Genomic DNA, 19543 nt, shown 5'->3' with positions numbered 1-19543 from the left:
ATCGTCTACAGGACGCGAACCATGGCAGAAAAATGGCTACATCCCCGCAAGATCAAACACCGCAAAAGTTAGTAAAGGACGTGTTGAAAACTGTTGAAAACTGCTACACAACCGGAGGTGGTAGGGTGGGACTTCAGCGGGTGGCTCGTTCCGCCCAATGAGAGGCTGATCTATGCAGCGAACTTCCGCCCACTCAGACTACCAAAGGACTGACCAGCCGCAGATTCCCTCCCACGCCACTGTTTACGTCACACGCTGAGCTACACGTTTTGTTACTTGCTCACGCCCCCCATTGCCCCGAAAAAGGCACATTCTGTGTAAACAAAAGTAGGCAGGCGGCATTTTGCTGCACTCCCCGATTTTGTTTTTATACTGCCAATGCTGAAAGAAGACTGATTGGGCTTTCCTGCAAATTTGCACAGTTCCTATTTAAAAAGGGCTTATGACAACTGAATAATAATTTACCAGTAACTCAATAATGCTGAATCTATTACTACCTAAGTATAAATAATGTATCCATTTATAAATATAAATATAATAAATATCATGTGTGCAGTAATGATGGTTATATCATACATATTTTTGCTGTGTTCTGATAAGGTCTGTCCAAGTTAACGCGCTAATACGGAGTTAAAGCAAATTCCTTTTAACGCCATTAATTTTTTTGATGCGCGATTTACGCATGTACCTTCTGTAATTAAGACCCTCAGCCCACACCGTAGTTTGGGAAATCAGGACGCGGTGCAGCAGTAACATTATGGATGGCAAGAAAGGGGTCTTTGGAATGGCAGGTTCAGCTCCAGAGCTCTGCCACATGCTTCTCTTGACAAGACCAAAGCTGTTTGCATTTACCATTGATGTGAACTGAGTTACCACCCAATGCGTCAAGGAGCTTAAAAAAACGGGATGTTTAGATAATCTTAACCTCCAAGAGTAAGGTTGGACGCTACATTGTGTAAGTATTGCTTAGTAATGCTACATTAAGGTCAATATGTCCATCTGAAGTTGCTTGTTGGGTTTGAGTTTGCCATTGTATGCTTTCAGTATATTTTTTGAGCACGCAGTACCTTTGAGGTAATTCTGGAAAATATTCTGGGCAGTATTTGTCATTGTTTTGGATTGTTGCAATAATAATAAACACACATTTGCATAAAACAAGCATATCTGTCCACTCCCATGTTGATAAGAGTATTAAAAACTTGAAAAATATCCCTTTAAGGTACATTTAGAGCAGATAAAAATGTGCAATTAATTGCCAGTTAACTACGGACAATCGCAATTAAATAATTTAATGAAGTGACAGCCCTGGTTCTGATATTTTTTTAAAGAATATTTTTCATATTTTTATTGTAATTTTTCCATTCCGCCTTTGTTATTGACGGCTGCAGTGCATTGCCCTCAATTTTATTTCCTCTTAATATGCTTATTGTATGCCCCAAACACCGAGGCAAATTTCTTGTTGTGAGAAGAGTTTTCTGATTTTAATTGCTCCAACCGTGAAGCAAATAACAAGCGCTAAGTCTGTTAGCTCTCTGCTAACACATAATGGGAATTACCATTGATGGAAACAAGCATTGCAATCGCAGTAGTATTATCTTAATGATCCATTTTACTTTACATGCTTAACATAAAATGACATGTGAGGTCATACTTAGAGGCATATATTTCCTTTGCTCTGTGACAACAAACGGCTAGTTGCTAACTTCAATATTATTATGATTCCCATCTGACTGTTTTTTCTGTTCCGTCCCAGTCACGCAATGAATAGAAAAATTAACTCCCCCACCGTGGGAACCCCACAGAAATCCCATGACCAACAGGATCCCTGTAAAGATGTTGGCCTCCAATTAGTTCATGCGTAGATTCTGTTTAGGCTTGTTAAAGCATGTTGATGCCTTTAGGGATATTGAAGAACTCAAGCACTGAATACAGTAATAATAATGCATATAGCCTACATAGTGGTACACAGAAGGATTCAGAGCAGCTCCATACTCTGATGCATAGCCCCCAAAAAAGCACACAACCTGACATCTTTTCATGAAGAGTGTGTATGACAACAAAAAAAAGAAAAGAGAGATTGGCTGGATTCAAATATCAAAGACTCTTTTGAGCTCCACGTTCACAGAGACTTGCTGTTCTTTGTTACCCATCATGCTTTGGCTATATCAAACATCCATTACAAGTTAGCACTCAAGTGCAGCATATTGCCACATATCGCATATCAATGGCGGTGTCATTAGTAATTTCTCACCGCACCAGGTTGAGCCTTTTTGATGCAGAGACGAGAGTGAAATCTGGAAATGTCAAAGTGAGCTTGAAAAGCTGGAAATATCATTTTTTACATTAAGACAAAATAAGATCACAACAAAGGGAACTTTACATTTTGTACCGCAGCTATACTGCCGCAGTACTTGGAAGGGATTAGACTTGGTACAATATAACCCTGCAGGTAGGAAGAAATATGGATGGTCACAGTGTTGCTAATTGGAAAGGCAGAAGCAATCACGCTGGCTGGCCTCTGCAGGTTGCCTTCGCCGTAACATAACTGCATCACTTAAATTTGAGTGAAAACCACCTCAAAGTATTTATGATGGCGTGTCTGCTGAATTAAAGTGATGGAAAGAAAACGGATTTTCTTCTTTCACTCATTAAGCCTGTGTGATAAAACACTTTGCAGCTCCATTAAGAAAACACTATGTGAGTTTTGAAGGGGAAGAAATAATACAATAATATACCTATTCTCCCAAATGAAAAGTACATTTCACAACATTCAACATGATACACTTAGTAATTTTACTGCTGCAGCTTTACTTGGTCTGGTATGAGCAGTAGCATGTAAGGTGGCTAATGTTATTTGATTTGATAACAAATATCAGGTAAATAGTGCTGTATATTGGACATTAGTGAGTCAGTTCTCTATGAGCATAAATATGGCAAATAGGAGGAAGACTTTGGTTTTCTACAACATTTTGGTGACCTCCCTTAAAAGTACATCATTGTCTGCTGCTAGAATTATTCCTTTACTTGCGTTTGTTGTGGGGAAGGTTTTATAATCCTTTGAAACCCTTCTTATTTTAGCTGAGTGATTCAGTGTTTTCTGATAAATGGGGGATGTTCTACAAATCTCAGTTCTTATGAAACCTTCAAAAATCCCATTGGAAAAACTCAAATATGTTCCATCTTTAAACTATAATTTCTCTTTGTTACTGAAAAGCTCATGTTTTCAGTGGAGGTCTTCACCCAACGAACAAATTAGCAGTCTTTGTCTTTCTGCATCACACCATGCACGAGACTTTTATCAACAACACTAAGGCTTCTGTCAAAAACCTGGGTAAATGGACTGCACTTGTAGTGTCTTCTAGTCTTCCGATCACTCAAAGTGCTTCAACACTACATGTTGCATTCACCCATTCACACACACTGGTGGCCAAGGCTACCATACATGGTGCCACTTGCTACACAGTAACCACTTGCCCAAGGATGTTTCGAGATGCAGACCGGAGAGGCGGGGGATTGAACCACCCATCTTCTGATTAGTCGCAACCTGCTCTGCCATCTAAGCCACAGCAAGGTGTGTCTCAGACCCCAAACTCAATTGTGAATTGCATATTAGCAAGGTCGTTCAATTTTGTTTTTGATATTACCAAAATGAGTTCATTCCAGAGCCACTGATTCCATCATACATACATTTAATTTTCTCATTGTTAGTTTTAAGGTCTGGGAATTATTAGAGTCACCACGACATAATTTAATTACGATACTTAAGTCATTGTACAATATTGGAATTTGCTGAGTATTTCGATAACATATATTGCAGTATACTATGATTTATCATCTTTTTTCAACTGCAAATTATGTCCCCAAAGGAAAACTTTATCAACATTGGTTTTATCTAATAATACTACGTTTGTTTTCAGTCTGTTTATCTTACTTCAATCATTTTTATTGCAGTTGCAACAAAGTTGATAGTCCAGTGGGCTACCAAAAGTTTAACTTGTATTTGCAATATTAATAATTTACATGACAAAAAACTCAATACATGACGTCCGTGTATTGACACGGACGATACTATGCTATGGCTCACCCCACCCCTATTACATTTAGGATTGGCCATATGATGGTATAGACTGTGCAACGACAGCAGAAATGTGTCCACCCCTAGAGGTTTGGCAATACCATTTCTACCATGGGAGTTATTCTGGGCAGGCTATGTAGCCAATCGGGGCTGGATTCTCATGTGATCTTGTGTTTTGGCATGATCTCAAGAATCCAGCTGCCTCTAAAGCTAACGTGATTAGGTCAGACGTGGAGGAGGAGAGTGAAGTTGGCAATACAGAAACCTGTAAGACTTGAAATGATTGTTCTCGGGAACAAGAATTTTAGTTTTACTGTTTCGAGTCTTTGGTTTTTAACTCAAGTGTTGTCTCGTGAGGCAGCTGTTTCTTGCTTTTTTTTTTTAATGTATGGAAGTTCCAAATTAAAGAAGGATATGATCAAATGGGATAAGGTATGGGATTTTAAATCACTTCTTAATTGAATTTAGAACAATTACTGTGTCATGCTATCACCTATACAATGATGGAAAATTTTGGCCATACCGCCCACCCCTAGTTAGATTATTGTAATGTTCTTATCTTAGCAGGCATTCATCTGGAAATCAATTAATAAATTGTACAGAATTCTGCAACTAAACCAGAAACAAAGACAAGTACATAACATGTTACCCCACTTTTAAAGTCTCTACCCGTTTGCAACCAGTTTGTACCATGTATGTTTGTATGTACGATTTGATTAAAATGTTGACTTTTCTCATGTATAACTTGATAAGTGCTTTTACAATAAACTTCATTATTACCTTGGCTTCCTTAAATACCTCCTAGTGCATGCTGCGACAGCGTGTCAGGTGTTAATCATGAGACACTGGTTCGATTCAAATGGATTAGCCCAGCAGAAATCAATGCTAAATATAAATCAACTCCACCAATTAGCACGTCTGTTTCAGCTCCAATTCCTGTGACATACATAATGCATCCTGAAACACACTGGAACAGTATTTAAAGTGTTAAGCCACAGACTGGTTTGCAATAAATGCATAGGCTATGTGGGAATCAATATCGAATGTGAATCCCTTGCGGTGACAAGTCCGATTCCTGCCTGGGGTAGTCGGCATCATCTCCTACTCTCCTGTCTGCATGCCTCAGCGGCCGCATCCTGTGTGCTCTGAGTAATATGACACAGACACAGAGAGGGCGAGTTAACGCACACTGAAAAGATACCAAGAGAAGGACCGAGAGAGATACTGATGTAAGGAGAGGGAGAGAAGTCGGGCTAAAGATACTCAGCTATGAAGAGAGCAGAAGCGCAGACAGAGAGATATACAACGGCAGACAAACCCCTCGTCCGTCACTAAATCATGTTTGTCATTCTCGCAGAGAGAAAGACAGAGAGATGCGTCGTCCCAGGGGAAGCTCTGACTGCTACTCCTTGATGTTTTTGAGACTCTGTATCCTCTATTCATTTATTCCCATTCTCAGAACATTTTATGTCTGTATTTGTGTGTGTGTGTGTTGACAATTTCCAACGTGCTTTAATGCTGAGGTGGCCACTGAAGAAATTCAAACCCAAGGCAAATCGTTTTCACTACGACCACACAGGGGGTGGACACAAACACATTCTTATTTATTACAACCTGGAAACATCTGATGACACCACAAAAAGCAGCTCTGATGGGACGAAGAGCACGAGCGATCAAACAGTCATAGAGGTTGTAAACAAGGCTCCCTACTGGTTGAACTTATTTTGAACAAAAATTGACCAGAATTCAAAAGTGAAGTCTTTTAAAGACAGAATATGTACTGTAACGTTTCTGCATTAAATTATCTAAAACAACGAGACCAATGTAATATATATTATTGAGTTGTTACTTACATTATCCCAAATGTTGCCAGAAATGTTTAAACCCAGTAAACTCTGTAATTTTAAACAAGGACAGAGTATGAGTCATTTGGTCGCCTTCGAGTTATTCTCTAATTTCAACATGGCAACATCTAAAATAATTGATTTGTTCACATGAAACAACTAACAACTAACTAAAATGTGACCTTTTTCATAGGACATTTTCATTTCAAGGTATGTGTGCTTTGATTTCAATCACAAAATATTAAATAAATGATCATAAATAGTTCACCTGTGTGTGTTTCCTCTGATTATTTTAAAATCACAAAGATATGATATGCACTCTTTCGTCAGAAAAAGTATCCCAGCTTTAAATGTTGAGCATATTTACAGTACAAACCTGGTCAGTGAACTATGAGGGCAAAAACCAAAAACAAAATTAGCATTCATTAATCGTAATTGTGGTAAAATGTTCCATTTATCGTGATGCTGATTTGAGGTCATATCGCCCAGCCCTACATCATAACCCTTTGCAATGTCCACTAGAAACTGTCAGAAATAGAGTTTTTATCTAGTTTTAAACCATATTTTTCTGATATTTTTTTTAGATCTTGGTTGTTTATAACCAAATATTTTAACAAGATAAAGGAATTCAGTCATCCGATGTCTGGATCTTAAGTTATCAGACAAACAAGCTGAGCAAACATTAGCAGCAGCTCCTCTCCAGCCCCTGCTCTACCAAACAGCATTGGAGAAACACTCATTTTAACTGTAAATTGCTTTAATCAGTATTTTTACCAGTTTAAACCACAGGATCTGTTTGTTTTTGAGAAGACGAGTGCTCTGTGGATAATTCGGCTCCCAGTAAATATCTCCTGAACGTCTGGGTCTTAAGTTATCAGAGAACAAAGGTGAGCACATGTTAGCAGGTGCTGGGCTATCAGCCGCTCTATGAGAAACACTGATTCTTAATATGGAACTGCTTTGTTCAGAGATTACATGGAGCAGGATTAGGGCTCATTTATACTCCCTTTACATACGAAAATTTATACGTCCGTTTCAAACGATGTTACCGTCACTGCCCACATACTTCCATGCGCCCTTTACGTTGGCATGGATGTTAACCAGTATATCCACCAGGAGGCAGCCCAGCGTTAAAAGTTTATGACAACAACAAACTCAAAAACAAACATGGCGACTGTGGAGGAGATACTGATAATGTACCTCTTGCATAAAAGACAAAAACAGGGGCAGTGTTGTAGGAGGCGGTGGTCGGTGAGGCTGTTAAATACATTGTGACTGGAGGACGGAGAATTCTTTTCTCTAGTACTGCTGATGAAAGAAATTGAATTGTTATTTCTTCTTCGTGTCTCACTAGAGCTATGTATCGGGTAGTGACAGCAACACTGCCCCCACAGTTCCCGGTGGTACTGCTCCGTTTGGCCCGTATCCGTAAGCTTTATGGAAACATGCAGAAATACGGACGAAATGAACGCGGAGCACGGACAGAAGGCTCCGTCCGTATCCGGATCCGTATTTAACGTTGAGCATAAATGAGCCTTTAAATCACCTGGTTCGTGTGTTTTGGAGAGGAAGAGACCTCTGCGGATAATTTGGCACATGATAACAACCTCCTAAACAATGAACACTAAAGGCATTCTGACTGGTGGAAACCAAATGCTGCAACATCATTGATCCGTCTTTTGCTATTATTTTGATCGAGAGCTGCAGATAATTACATATTGCACATTTAAACTGCAGAATATTGTCAGTTTTCATAACAGCAAAATGTCTAGGTTTAATTCAGCATCAGCAGTGGACATATGGTAACAGATTTTAGCTTGGTGGTTGGACGTTTGTTGGTATTAATGTTTCAACAGGGAGTGTTTCATGCAGATCCAAGCTGTGGAAGAGCTCCAACAGTCAGCCACGTCACATTAACTTTCACTTCCAAAACCAGGGGCACCCAATATAGCTTGTCCTATTCTATAGTATTCCTTTCAGGTACACTCACTGTCAGTTTTACCTCAGAATAAACTGGTTAAGATAATCTGGCATGTTAACACTCTGTCTGATCTTCTAATGTGTTTTTTTGCTGTATTCAAAGATTGCAGCTATTTAATTGGTGAGCACAGTGTTATTATAACTGATATGATGGCCTAAGTCACGATGTCCAAGCTTTAATAAACTTGAATTATCTTTAATATAATACAATAGCTTTAACAGAAAATGTTGAGGTATTTCAGATTAAACTGCGCCTTCTAAAGAAGAAGACATTGCAATGTAAACTTCTTCCCCAGCTAAATGATCACATTAGGGACATTAAAAGAAAGTGCAGGAAAGCAGAAACAATTTGGAAAAAAGATAAACGTAATGATTCTTAATGTACGCTGAGAAGTCGAATGAAAATCCTGCAATCTTGTGTAAAACAAGCAAAGAATACATATTATTTCCACCTGATTGCTTTTTAAAGCCACAATTCCAGGATTTTATTTCAGACCATTGACTCAGTGATCAGTCCTACCCAGTTCTTTGGAGTCACCATGGCAAAAATATGAAGAGGTCCTTAATCACTTTATCAATAAACCAGGCTGGATTATTCCCCCATCATGTGACTGTGAAATCGACATCAATCAGTCTGTCAATCCTGAATCAATCCTTCGCCTCAGTGAAATCCTTTTCCTGCCCTCTAGATTTCTGATTTTCTTAGTTTTAAAATCAGTTTTTCACACCACTGGACGTAATATTCACTCCATTATTAACTGTTATCTTTTCTACTGGCACTTTTTCATCTAATTTCAAGCATGCAATTGTCCAGCCTTTGCTGAATAAGTTCATCCTTGACCCACTGGTTTTAAATAACTGTAGGCCTATCTCAAAGCCTCATTCTTTTTAACAGAGATTATTTATAGTCAACCAATTCTGCTCTCTGCCGACAGCTTGATTTGGGTTCTGCACTGAAGGGATGGAGCCAAATATTGAACTATTTGGACATTCGGTCACTGGGAAGGTATTCCATTTTAAATTTGGGGTTTAGACATTTTTGTTTGGGCTTTTGCTTAAAACACACCAAACCTTAGAAACTGTGGAATAACTAAATCCTTAAAATTGAATGCCATCATTAAAACGAAAGACATATGCGCCAGAGCCCAAATTCTGGCAATTGGGCCTCCCTACTGTGTTGACCACTTGATTTTGGATTGTTTGGAAAAATGAGTCGATATCAAGGATGTGGCACTTGCACTACTTTTGTGATAGGAGTATCACTATCACCTTACTTGTGGTGTCCCCCAGGGAACAATTGTAGGTCCTCTATTATTTTCCATTTACTCGCTGCCGCTAGGCCACATACTTTAAAACACTATTGATTTTCATGTTTACGCTGATGACACACTGCTGTATGTTCCCCTTAAACCTGGTGAGATCTTAAACATAGCCCGACTCCTCAGCTGCCTTTCTGATCACAACAGCTGTATGGCACAGAGCTTTCTTCAACAACAAAATCTGAAGTTCTTTTAATTGGCCCACCTTCTCTGTCAGCTCCTAATCTTGGTTGTTTATCAACATATGTCTTATCTTGCAATTTAGGGCTTATATTTGACCCAAGCCTGTCATTAAACAACCAAGCAGCTAGGGTTATACAGTCATGTTTCCTTCAAGTTAAAGACTAATATCTAAAATCAAATCATTTATACCAGCTGCAGATTTTGCAAAAGTAATCCATGCCTTTATCTCCTCTCAGTTGGACTACTGTGATTCTCTTAACTCTTAAGTCACTTAAGTAAGTAAGTCATTTGCACGCCTGCAGCTCATCCACAAGGCTTTTAAAAACTCTGTGAAATCAGATCACATCATCCCGTTCTCGCATCTTTGCATTGGCTCCCTGTGGATTTTAGAATTGATTTTAAGATTTTGTGTCTAAATGTTCGGGCTTTGCACAGTCATGCCCCTAGTTATTGTTGACGTTAATCCGTTATGAGCCACAGCGCAGCCTGAGATCCTCGGGCAGGGGTCTCCTAGTTGTTCAACGAATCGTTTTGTTTCCCGAGGTAACTGGGCCTTTTTTCAGTTCATGCCCTTCAGCTTTGGTACTTCCTGCCTGGGTATCTCAAGCTAGTCAACTCTGTAGCGTCTTTTACCTCACTTCTTAAAAGTCACTTTTATCGGACAGCCATTTTATTTTATTGTAACTGCGTCTACATCCTGTTTGACCTGATTTTTCTGTGCTCCTCACTGTTTTACTGTTATGACCTGTGTTTTATTATTAAATCAATCTTGTAATCTAATTAATTTAGCATTTTTACGGTTTACTCTCTTGGTTATTCCTGTTAAAGCCCTTTGTAATTCTGTCTCTAAAAGTGCTATATAAATATTCTTATTGTTATTCTTATTATTATTATTATCAATTTTGTGTAACAGTTCTGTAGTCAGTATTTTTTATAATGATCCATTTTTGTTTAGACCATTTGAAACATGTTGATTCGACCTTATGGTCATTCTTCAGGCTGTAGTTGGATTGCACTGTGCTCTGGTCTAAGGTGTTCCTGTTATTTTGTCCACCCCGCTGTATATTCCCACTGGTGCTGTCAGTGTACAAGCCCCTCCAAACCCTTTCCCTCTCTTCCTCGTTAAATCAGCATCTGCTGAGGTAAGAGGGCCTGAAACCCCCTATCACACACAAACACACACACACAAACACACACGTTCCCCCCTCCCTTGCACTGCATTCTCCCGAGCCTGCCATCTGCCACAGAGTTGGACAAGACCCCACTAACACGGCAGCCACACACACACACACACACACACACACATACACACATCCCAAAGTTAGCCAGGCTGCATATTTAATGAGGAGCCCCCCCGTGAACAAAACAGCTTGCGGGGTCATAATGGTTTCGAGCAAAGCCCCACCCCGCTGCACAGAGCCAGTGAACTCCTCCCCTCCACTGTGTGACTGGCCTGAAGAGGAGCAAACAGGGAGGACAGAGAGGGGAGGACAGAGGGTGAACAACAAACTCTAATTACTCCTCTGTGGCTCACGGGTCCCTCCAGCATTTTTATTCCAGGAGTAAAGAGAGAGGAGGAGGAGAACAGAAACGAAGGGCGAGGACGGTGCAGGCAGAGAGAAAGAAAAAAAAAAGACCCGTGCTGATTGAACATGAAACATCTCCCTGTGGTCTCTCTTCTCTCCCTCTCTGCTTGTTGTACATAATGCCCCCTCACTTTCACTGCAATTGTTCATCACCCCTCAGTTATCCACAGTGAATAATGATGTTTCCTCTTGGAGAGAAAGAGGCAGAGGAGCGAGCCTAAGGCCATGCATTCTGATGGTCTAAGCATTCCCCAGTCACACTCTGCTCGGGCAATATCAACAGTGCAGCAGGGAGGGAGGGGGGGGGGNNGGGGGGGGGGGGGGGGGGGGGAGGAGGACGCCTGAGCCTCCTCATGCATTCATATTCTCTAGGTGTGTGTTTGTTGTGTTTTACCCATTATTTACAATCCGTATCACCCAAAAGTCCCTCTGCATTTCACCCTTCCTGCAAAAACACACCGAGGCGGGACCAGAGAGAGGACAGCGGACGATGGAGACGCCGCTGTCGTCTTTGACTAACAGACTCGGGCGAATTAGCAACATTATGTCTGCTCTCTGGGGATGTTCGGTCTCGCCTGCCTCTGCCGTGCTGCCATCATCGTCACTGTCACCCCTGCGAAGCCCGTGGAGGGGCAAAGCCACTTGAGGAGAGCTTCCTTCCTCAAGAAGCTAAAACTGAAGAGACAGCTGGGCCCCGCTCCAGAGTCTCCGGCTATTTTAAAAAAAACTGCTCAGTTCATGGCAGCCAGCCACATTAAAGTTCACTTTTTTGAAGGATCATTTGCCATGTTTTTGCCTGTTTCCCTAAATAGATTTGAATCTATCGTCTGTACAATGTTACGGTTGATTGACAGAAAAATTAGTGCTACAGTTGTTGGGTTAGATTGCAGGGCTGGGACATAACGAAAAAAAAAAGGCATTTGGTCATATTCTTCCAATAAAGTGTTTTTTTTAGTCATATCCTACAAGCTAATAAAATCTTTTATAGCCAGACCATGTGCAGCATTACGGGCCTGCTGTAATAGAACCCATTAAAGACACATTATCTGGTTCAGTGTGTTGCGCTGCCTGTGCCGATGTAGGATGAAATGGGCCATTCTAATCCTCATTAACATAGCTAATTTCACATAAGAGAAAGTTGATAGTGGGTGTCAAAACCATTCAAAGGTCACCCGACCAAGCTACATCATTTGATATGCGAACGCGCATGCGCAAATCTAAGTGTGGTTGTGTAAATGTTGTACCTGTTTGAACATTCATTACGTGCTCTGTTACATACACTGTAAGCCGTTCTCAAAGGCAAAACGGTGTCACTGCCTGTGTTGTGAAGTGTTTGACAAACAGGCAGAGCAGCGCATGATAGAATATATAAAGTTGTCAAAGCCAGCATGTGATATTTGATCGTGCACACAGGAGCAGATATGGGATTAAAATAAAGGATAAGGAGGAGAAAAAGGGCAACGTCTCTCCCTCTCCTCCGCTCTTAGGCTGTGAGTGTTCCTGCTAACCTTTGGTCGGAGGGATGAAAGTGGAGGAGCAAACACGTGACACGCTGCTCCGTCAACAGACGCTGGCACAAAGCCATGTCACAAGGGGAAAGAGGGGACAAGTGTGACATTAGAGGCTTGAAGATGCTGCCATGTGACCTTTAGAGGGGACAATTAAGTGAACGTCACACTCTTCATGCCAGCTGTGTTTGGCTGTATGTCACATGTGTCGCACGGCATACAGAAGCAAAGAGAGACCATATAAATTGGTGGTCAGTTGTGAGTCAACACCGAAGACATATTTTGAGCTTTTATCATCTTTAAGCACTGAGAAAAAAGATTCCTGGGTCAACACTGGGCTAAATTAGGATGAAAGGTTTTAAGACAAGTTACATATGAGTGCTGGTTATATGAAACCTAGACATCCAAAATGTAAAATTAATTTTTGACCAAATTTACCCCAGTTTTCAGTTTTCTTTTGACCTGTAAATTACCAGAAACATTGTCTTTGTGGCTACACGAACTTGCATGATATGATCAACTTCTCCCTTGTGCGACATGCAAGAAATCCAAAAGCAAATCTTACAATGAAAACTAGAACCTTTACGAATGTCTTGGCATAAGCAGACAACAAAGATACCTACAGTATGTGACACAAAATATGAGTTTAGAGGTTCTGACATCAGTATGTTTAAAATATTGCTCCCAAACATCAGTCAAAATTCATTGCCACTTGCTGATGTTTTGTATGACCAAACGTGTTACAATGGAGAGTTACTTCCTCAACAGACGCAAAGAACAGTCTTTGAACACTCTCACTGAAGCAGCTGGAGAGCAAACACATTTCAAACATGGAAAAAACACACTCCTACTGCGATTATAAAGTGGAGAACTCACTTGTTCACCCTCCTGCGGGCGGTGATGCTGGCCACAATGACGCTCTCCGGTCTCGGGGTGGCCACAGCCTTGAAAGTCCCCTTCCAAAACTTCTCAAAGAGCTGCTTCTCTCCCAGATGCTGGAAGCCGACAGTGCTGCTCTGCGATCCCAGGGATGGAGAGGGGCCACAGGGGCCGAGCTGGAGCGAGCACGGGGGCTGCATCTGTGCTTCTTTGGTCTCCGAATCAAAAACGATAGAGTCTACACACTCATGGAATCACACACACAAACACACACACACACACAGCCGGGCTGGTTGTCGCTCAGGAGCTGTCCAAGTACTGAATCAAACACGCAGCAACTGTTTTGCAGTGTCCTCTCCTCTCACAGCAGCAGGTCAATGTGTCAGCGCGTCTGTCTGCTCTGAACGTGGGGAGAGGGACAAAAGCTGACCCTCTCCAACTGGAGGCTGGGTATTGTTCTTCCAGATGAAGGAAGGAGGGGTAGGGGAGATTGTGTTTCTTTCTCTCCGCCTCTCCTCTTCTCTCACATCTGCTGCTTTCTGGGACGGGGTCGGGGTTGGGAGTCGGAGCACTCCTTGTTCTCCCGCGTGCTCCTGCTGGCAGCCTCACACAGAATTAGGCATCACTCACAAGAGACGGAGCATGTTTCAGTCCTGAGGGGTGAGAGAGACCAAGTGGATTTCTTGTTGCTGGAGTGCAATGTTTTGGTGTAGAGATGATTGGACGCCTACGCGCACCGGCTCAGGGCTGAGCGGGTGCCGAGGCAAGTGTCGCGGCGTGTCTGAGGGCAGGCGTGAATGTGCGTTGGAGAGTGTGAGTGGAAATCAAGTGAGGAGCTCAGCTGAGAGCAGCTTGTTTTGTGTCTCTCAGCCTGTGACGTCAAAGCTGGGGGCTGGACGCTGGGGAGAGGGACACCTTCTGTCATCCTCTCTCTGTCTCCCTCCGTCTGTCTCAGTGCATCACTCCACTATAACCTTGATTAGGTTCACTTCTCATCCTGACGTGTGCTGGCATCACTTTCTGTCTTCCTTTCTTTATCTTTCTTTCATTCTTTGTGTCTTTCTTTGTCATTTTCTCCCCTCAGTCCTCCTCATTCTTTCCTCCCTCTGTGCTCCTTTATTTCTTCTTCCCTCTGCCCCCATCTATAATCCCAACATTCTCCGTGTCCAGGGTCTCTAATATGAGGATTTGTTGCTCATCTGTTTTTATTTAAATAATTGTAAACTGAACATCTTTGTTGGTCAGACAAAACAAGACATTTATAGACAGACGTTACCTTCAGCCTTGGGAAGTGATAATGTTTATTATTTATTTATTTTACTGTTTTCTGACATTTAAAGGCCAAATGATTAATCAATAATAGAAATAATTGGAATTGCAGCCTTTTAAATTCACCTTTTAAATCAAATAACGCTTGTCTGAATGGAGTTTAAAGGTTTTTTATAGCTGTTCTTAATAAATAATTGGACTATTGTCTGGAGTGAAACCTGTTGCTTTTGTTTATTTATTTTTACATTTTTATTTACATGTGCAGTGGGCAAAAATCATAATCATGATTTTTTTTGGTGAATATTGAAACCACAGTTATTTAATACGATTACTCCCTGACTTTGGAAACATCCTGCGTTTATTGAACTTCAATTTAAAAAAATAAAATTTCATTTCATGAACCTGAAATATAAACCTAACCAGACCTTAACCACAGGGCATCATGATGATTTCGGAACAATGGGTTTAATATGGTCGGAACAATGGGATGTCGGACCAATGGGCAGTTCCCCAACAATTGTTTTATCTCAATTATCTTGTTTTCATTATCATTGGAAGACAAAATTGTAATTGAAACTTAAGTTTGATTAATTGCCCAAACTTACTAGGAGTATACAAATAGTAGACAGAATAATGTGGACAAAATAACCACAGAGAAACTCCTCATGTTTTGATTGAGTACTATGCTTTTGGCTTTTATGAGATGACGAGGTGACAGAAGGCAAACTGATCAGCTCCCTTCAGCTTTTATCAAACATTACATCCTCCAGTGAATCTTTCTGTAATATGTCCAGCTCAAGCTGCTAAGCTTTAAATACTGTTGAAAGAGTTCATTAAATAATAGAAAATGTTTACAAAACTACAAAAAACAATCTGGAATAATCACCAAAGAGTCAGATCAACAACTTTCACACCCTGTCTCACCAACAATTGAACATTTTCAGTTTCATGGATGTGTTTTATTTAATGAGTAAGTATTGCATGGGTTGGTAAGATATTGTTATGTGCACCACTATCCACTTAATATGTGATTATTGATACATCTACATATAATCTACAATATGCTGTAAACTATGTCGTTCCATCTCTCTTTCTTGTCTCTTTCCCTCCCTCTCTGTCACACACAAACACCCTCCATCAGTGTCTTGGACAAAAGACTGAGTAAATCAGCATAACAAAAGGCCTGGCTCAGTGAGGACCAACCGGAGCATGCGGCTGACACAAACCTCCCCCAGGGGGTTTCAGCTTTTCCCTGCCGTCGGATACCTCCTCCTCTCCTCTCCAGTGTGCTTCTACACGACACATAACACGGAGCAACAGCTCGACAATCTCCACCCCAGCCCTCCCCTCATCCCTCCCTCCCTCCCCTCTCCCTTTCTCTTCTTCGCTCTCTCTAATGCTGCGAGTCATCTGCTGCTTGCCACTGCTGTAACACACTGGACTCTGCTTTGAGATTTTGGGAGGGATTACTGACTAGTACAGGGATGCCACCCTGTTTAGGCAGCAACAGAAAGTCTGTGTAATACTTTAAGAGATAAATAGTATTTATAAAGTTTTGGAATTGCTTATACGCTTTTACACGAGACAGCAAATTCATCTGATTATTTGACAGCCTTCATGAGGAACAAGTACTAGGGATGCACAACATCGATATTGGCAGATATTGGCTTAAAAATTAACAGAATCAGCCAACATGCTTTTTCTTATTTTGTGAATGAATGAATTTCATCCCTATTTGTTATCGTAACATGCATCCCGCAGAGGCAGAGGTGTAAAACTGAACATTCTCTACTAATTTTTGGTTGCTTTTCAAAATGCTAATCAGAGAGTGTGCTATAGCGGCACTACAAAATCCCTTCTTTATGCCGCCTTTGCATTTTTACACAGAGCCAACCGACCGCAGCATGATGCCGCTCTCAGTGGTAATTTTAGACAGCATGCCAGTATCGCGGAATCGAAAGAGGCGTGAAAGGAGCGACATGTAACACAACTGCGTCAGCCTCTAGTTTGACATATAACAAATGCGTCAGCAATAACAACTGCAAAACATAGCAATAACAATCATTTACCGTCTCTGTTATATGGTGGTTGATCTCGTCCTGTGCTTGTAGGGTTAGGAGCTCCTGGACTTCATTGTTTTCCCATTTTGCAGACATTTTCGGTTGCTGTTGGGTCTCACGCAGACGATATTCCCGCCTTAAAAACAGGGGCTTTTATCAGTGACTGCAACAAAAAAGTTACCAATTAAGGTCATGACATATTTTACACAACATTTGCTGCTGTAAAGCTTTTACGATTATATTCTTGTTTTCATCCTCCCTCAAAGATGAATACTTGCAAGACTATGGCCATAGATCTACGACTTGATCTATGGTGTCCCTTTTTCAAACTCAGGAGCTCTGAAATGAACTACAAACGAAATTCTTTGCATATTTCTCAGCAATATTCCAGAGCACACTGCAAATTTTTAGATTGGTTTCCAATTTTCCAGACAGCTATTGTCTTCCATTAATCACAGCATCCCATGAAAATCAACCATTAATGATTCCACCACCTCTTCCTTATTTTATGGTCATGCGGTACTTCTGTGTGTGTGCAGCTTTTTTTGAGCAGGGCAAATACTCAAAATTGACTGTGGCAAGTAGCTGTAGACAACAAGCTGTGTTTGATTATTTTCATTATCTCCCAACTATGTTAAATCTATAAATTGTCAAAATAAATACTGAAATCAATCAAGTTCCTGGAACCTTAATCACTTCTCCAAACAACAGCACCACCAAAATCTGGAGTAAAAATTGTTTTTATTTATTTCTCATACATCTTTCTGATTGATAATAAAGACAATATATGAATCTTGTTGGTCAATCTTAACTCTATCTATCTTCACTTTTAATCGCAGTGAGAAAAAGAATCTAAATACTATTAATTTGGATTGTATGACAATATTCTTGTTTTCAGTAGTAAGAAACGGCAACATTTCCCATGTTCGCTCTGAGTTAGTGACGAAACAAGTTGTTGCTTAATCACTTTGTCAATCCACAACATTTTCTGATAACTTAATTAATAATTTATTAAGCAAAGGCACAAAAATCAGCTTCTGTAATGTTACAGGTTTTTGGTTTCTTTGAATTACATCATTTTAAACTTAATATCTTTGGGTTTTGGACTTTTCGTTGGACAAAACAAAGACATCACATTCAGCTCTAATTGTAATCAGCATTTTTGCATTATGTTTTGACATTTTATAAAGTCAACAATTACATGGTTTAATGAAAAATAAATAAAGAGATTAATCATTTATCAAAATAATCATTAGCTGCAGCCCTACTCTATAGCACACAGTGCATAAAAGACCACAGTTTCTTTTGGGAATACAGCCGTGTAAGGTAACTGAGTACATTTACTCAAGTACTGTAACTAAGTACAGTTTTGAGGTACTTGAACATGTGCATTTTATGCTATTTTAAACTTCCACTCCACTGCATTTCTGGGGGAAATATTGTGCATTTTACTCCTCCACGTTAATTTGATAAAATTAGTTACTTTGTAGTTTCTTATCAATTATACAAAATATAATCAAGAAGTACATTATGATGTATTATTATGGATAAAGGCAAGACTTGATTGATCCCTTGATAAAATTCCCAAGCTACCTTGCAGTATATACAGTAACAAACATTAAAGTACACATTAATGCTAGGGCTGGGTGATCTGGAGAAAATAAAATATCACAATACTTTTGACCAAATTTCTCAATATCGATATTGGGATGATACTGTAAGTTTGACTGTTGGTGCTTTTGCTACAATCACCACTAATGTAGATATAATGACTAAGAGGGCAAAGGCAAATAATAGGGCCGTCTAGACCTAGGGTTTGCTTGCTAATAGCCGACCAAATGTTAGTCGACCAGAAAGGTCATAAGTCGTCAAGATTTCATTGGTCGCTTAGTCGCAGAAAAACAAACAAACATGAACTCTATTTGGAGCTGCACCTTGTCAAAATAAATCAAAACCTGTATGACTGGAGTCAGACAGGAGTCAGGTTACAAACCAATCACAGCTGACAGATATGTTTCCCTTCTTCTGTAAATATTCAGTCTGATAAATACGGAAAAGTTGATCATGTTAGTGCAGGGCTACCCAGAGCTTTACATCTGTCCCACAGACGATAGGCCTACACACTTATAAACAGCTCCTGGAAGAAGATCAGCTCTGCACTCAGGATTTCAGGTCAACAGGCCACACTATGCTTGTTAAAGGATAACTTCGGTATTTTTTAACCTGGGCCCTATTTCCCCATGTGTATGTGAGCGTATGATTCATAGGTACAACTCGTTTTAAAATTGGTTCAGTATTGAGGGAGGCGGATGCAGCTGGCAGCCGCGAAACGAGCTAAAACGGTAGATATGGGGGCAAATGCGTCCCGTATAAGTTTGCGCATTAAAAGTGCTTTTTTTTCACCACTGACCGGTTCAGATCAGTGCTATCTCTGTAAATAGCATACTAAGCGTTTCCCTGACCCTTCACTTGCTCTGGGCTGTGTGACGTCATCTCGCGAGAGCTTTGCTTGTTGCCGGAAGAAAACAGAGGAGCCATGCTGAGCGCCGCTTAGAGTGGCGCTGGTTGTCCCAGAGTACAGTTGAGAGTTTTACTGCATAGATTGAAAACAATGGTTCGTGTTTGTGCTTATCCGAATTGCAAGAACAAGATGTCGCGCCACACCCCGTACAGCTTTCATAGGCTGCCTTTGTCGGACGGCGAGATGCTGAAGTTGTGGCTAGTTGTGCTACAAATAGATGCTAACACTCCTGTCCAGACACTGCGCCTTGCAGACCATCGGGTCTGCAGTGCTCACTTCTCCCAAGATGACTACTGCCAGCCGAAGAAGAGAAGACATC

At 40.7% G+C, this 19543-nt stretch overlaps 1 protein-coding gene across 1 annotated transcript in view; it reads right to left on the bottom strand.

The window, feature by feature from the left end:
• The window catches only part of srrm4 (serine/arginine repetitive matrix 4), a 100516-nt gene extending 86318 nt beyond the window's left edge, over window positions 1-14198 (bottom strand). Inside the window, exon 1 of the mRNA XM_050051853.1 lies at window positions 13372-14198. Within this exon, the coding sequence (XP_049907810.1) occupies window positions 13372-13574 (203 nt within the window). The 5' untranslated portion in view covers window positions 13575-14198. The remainder of the gene's footprint in view (window positions 1-13371) is intronic.
• Between the last annotated feature and the right edge of the window lie 5345 nt (window positions 14199-19543).

The sequence above is a fragment of the Epinephelus moara genome, chromosome 8 (assembly GCF_006386435.1).
Source record: "Epinephelus moara isolate mb chromosome 8, YSFRI_EMoa_1.0, whole genome shotgun sequence".
Lineage (NCBI taxonomy): Eukaryota > Metazoa > Chordata > Actinopteri > Perciformes > Serranidae > Epinephelus > Epinephelus moara.
Note: the sequence above shows the minus strand (reverse complement) of the source record. Positions and strands in the feature narration are given on the sequence as shown.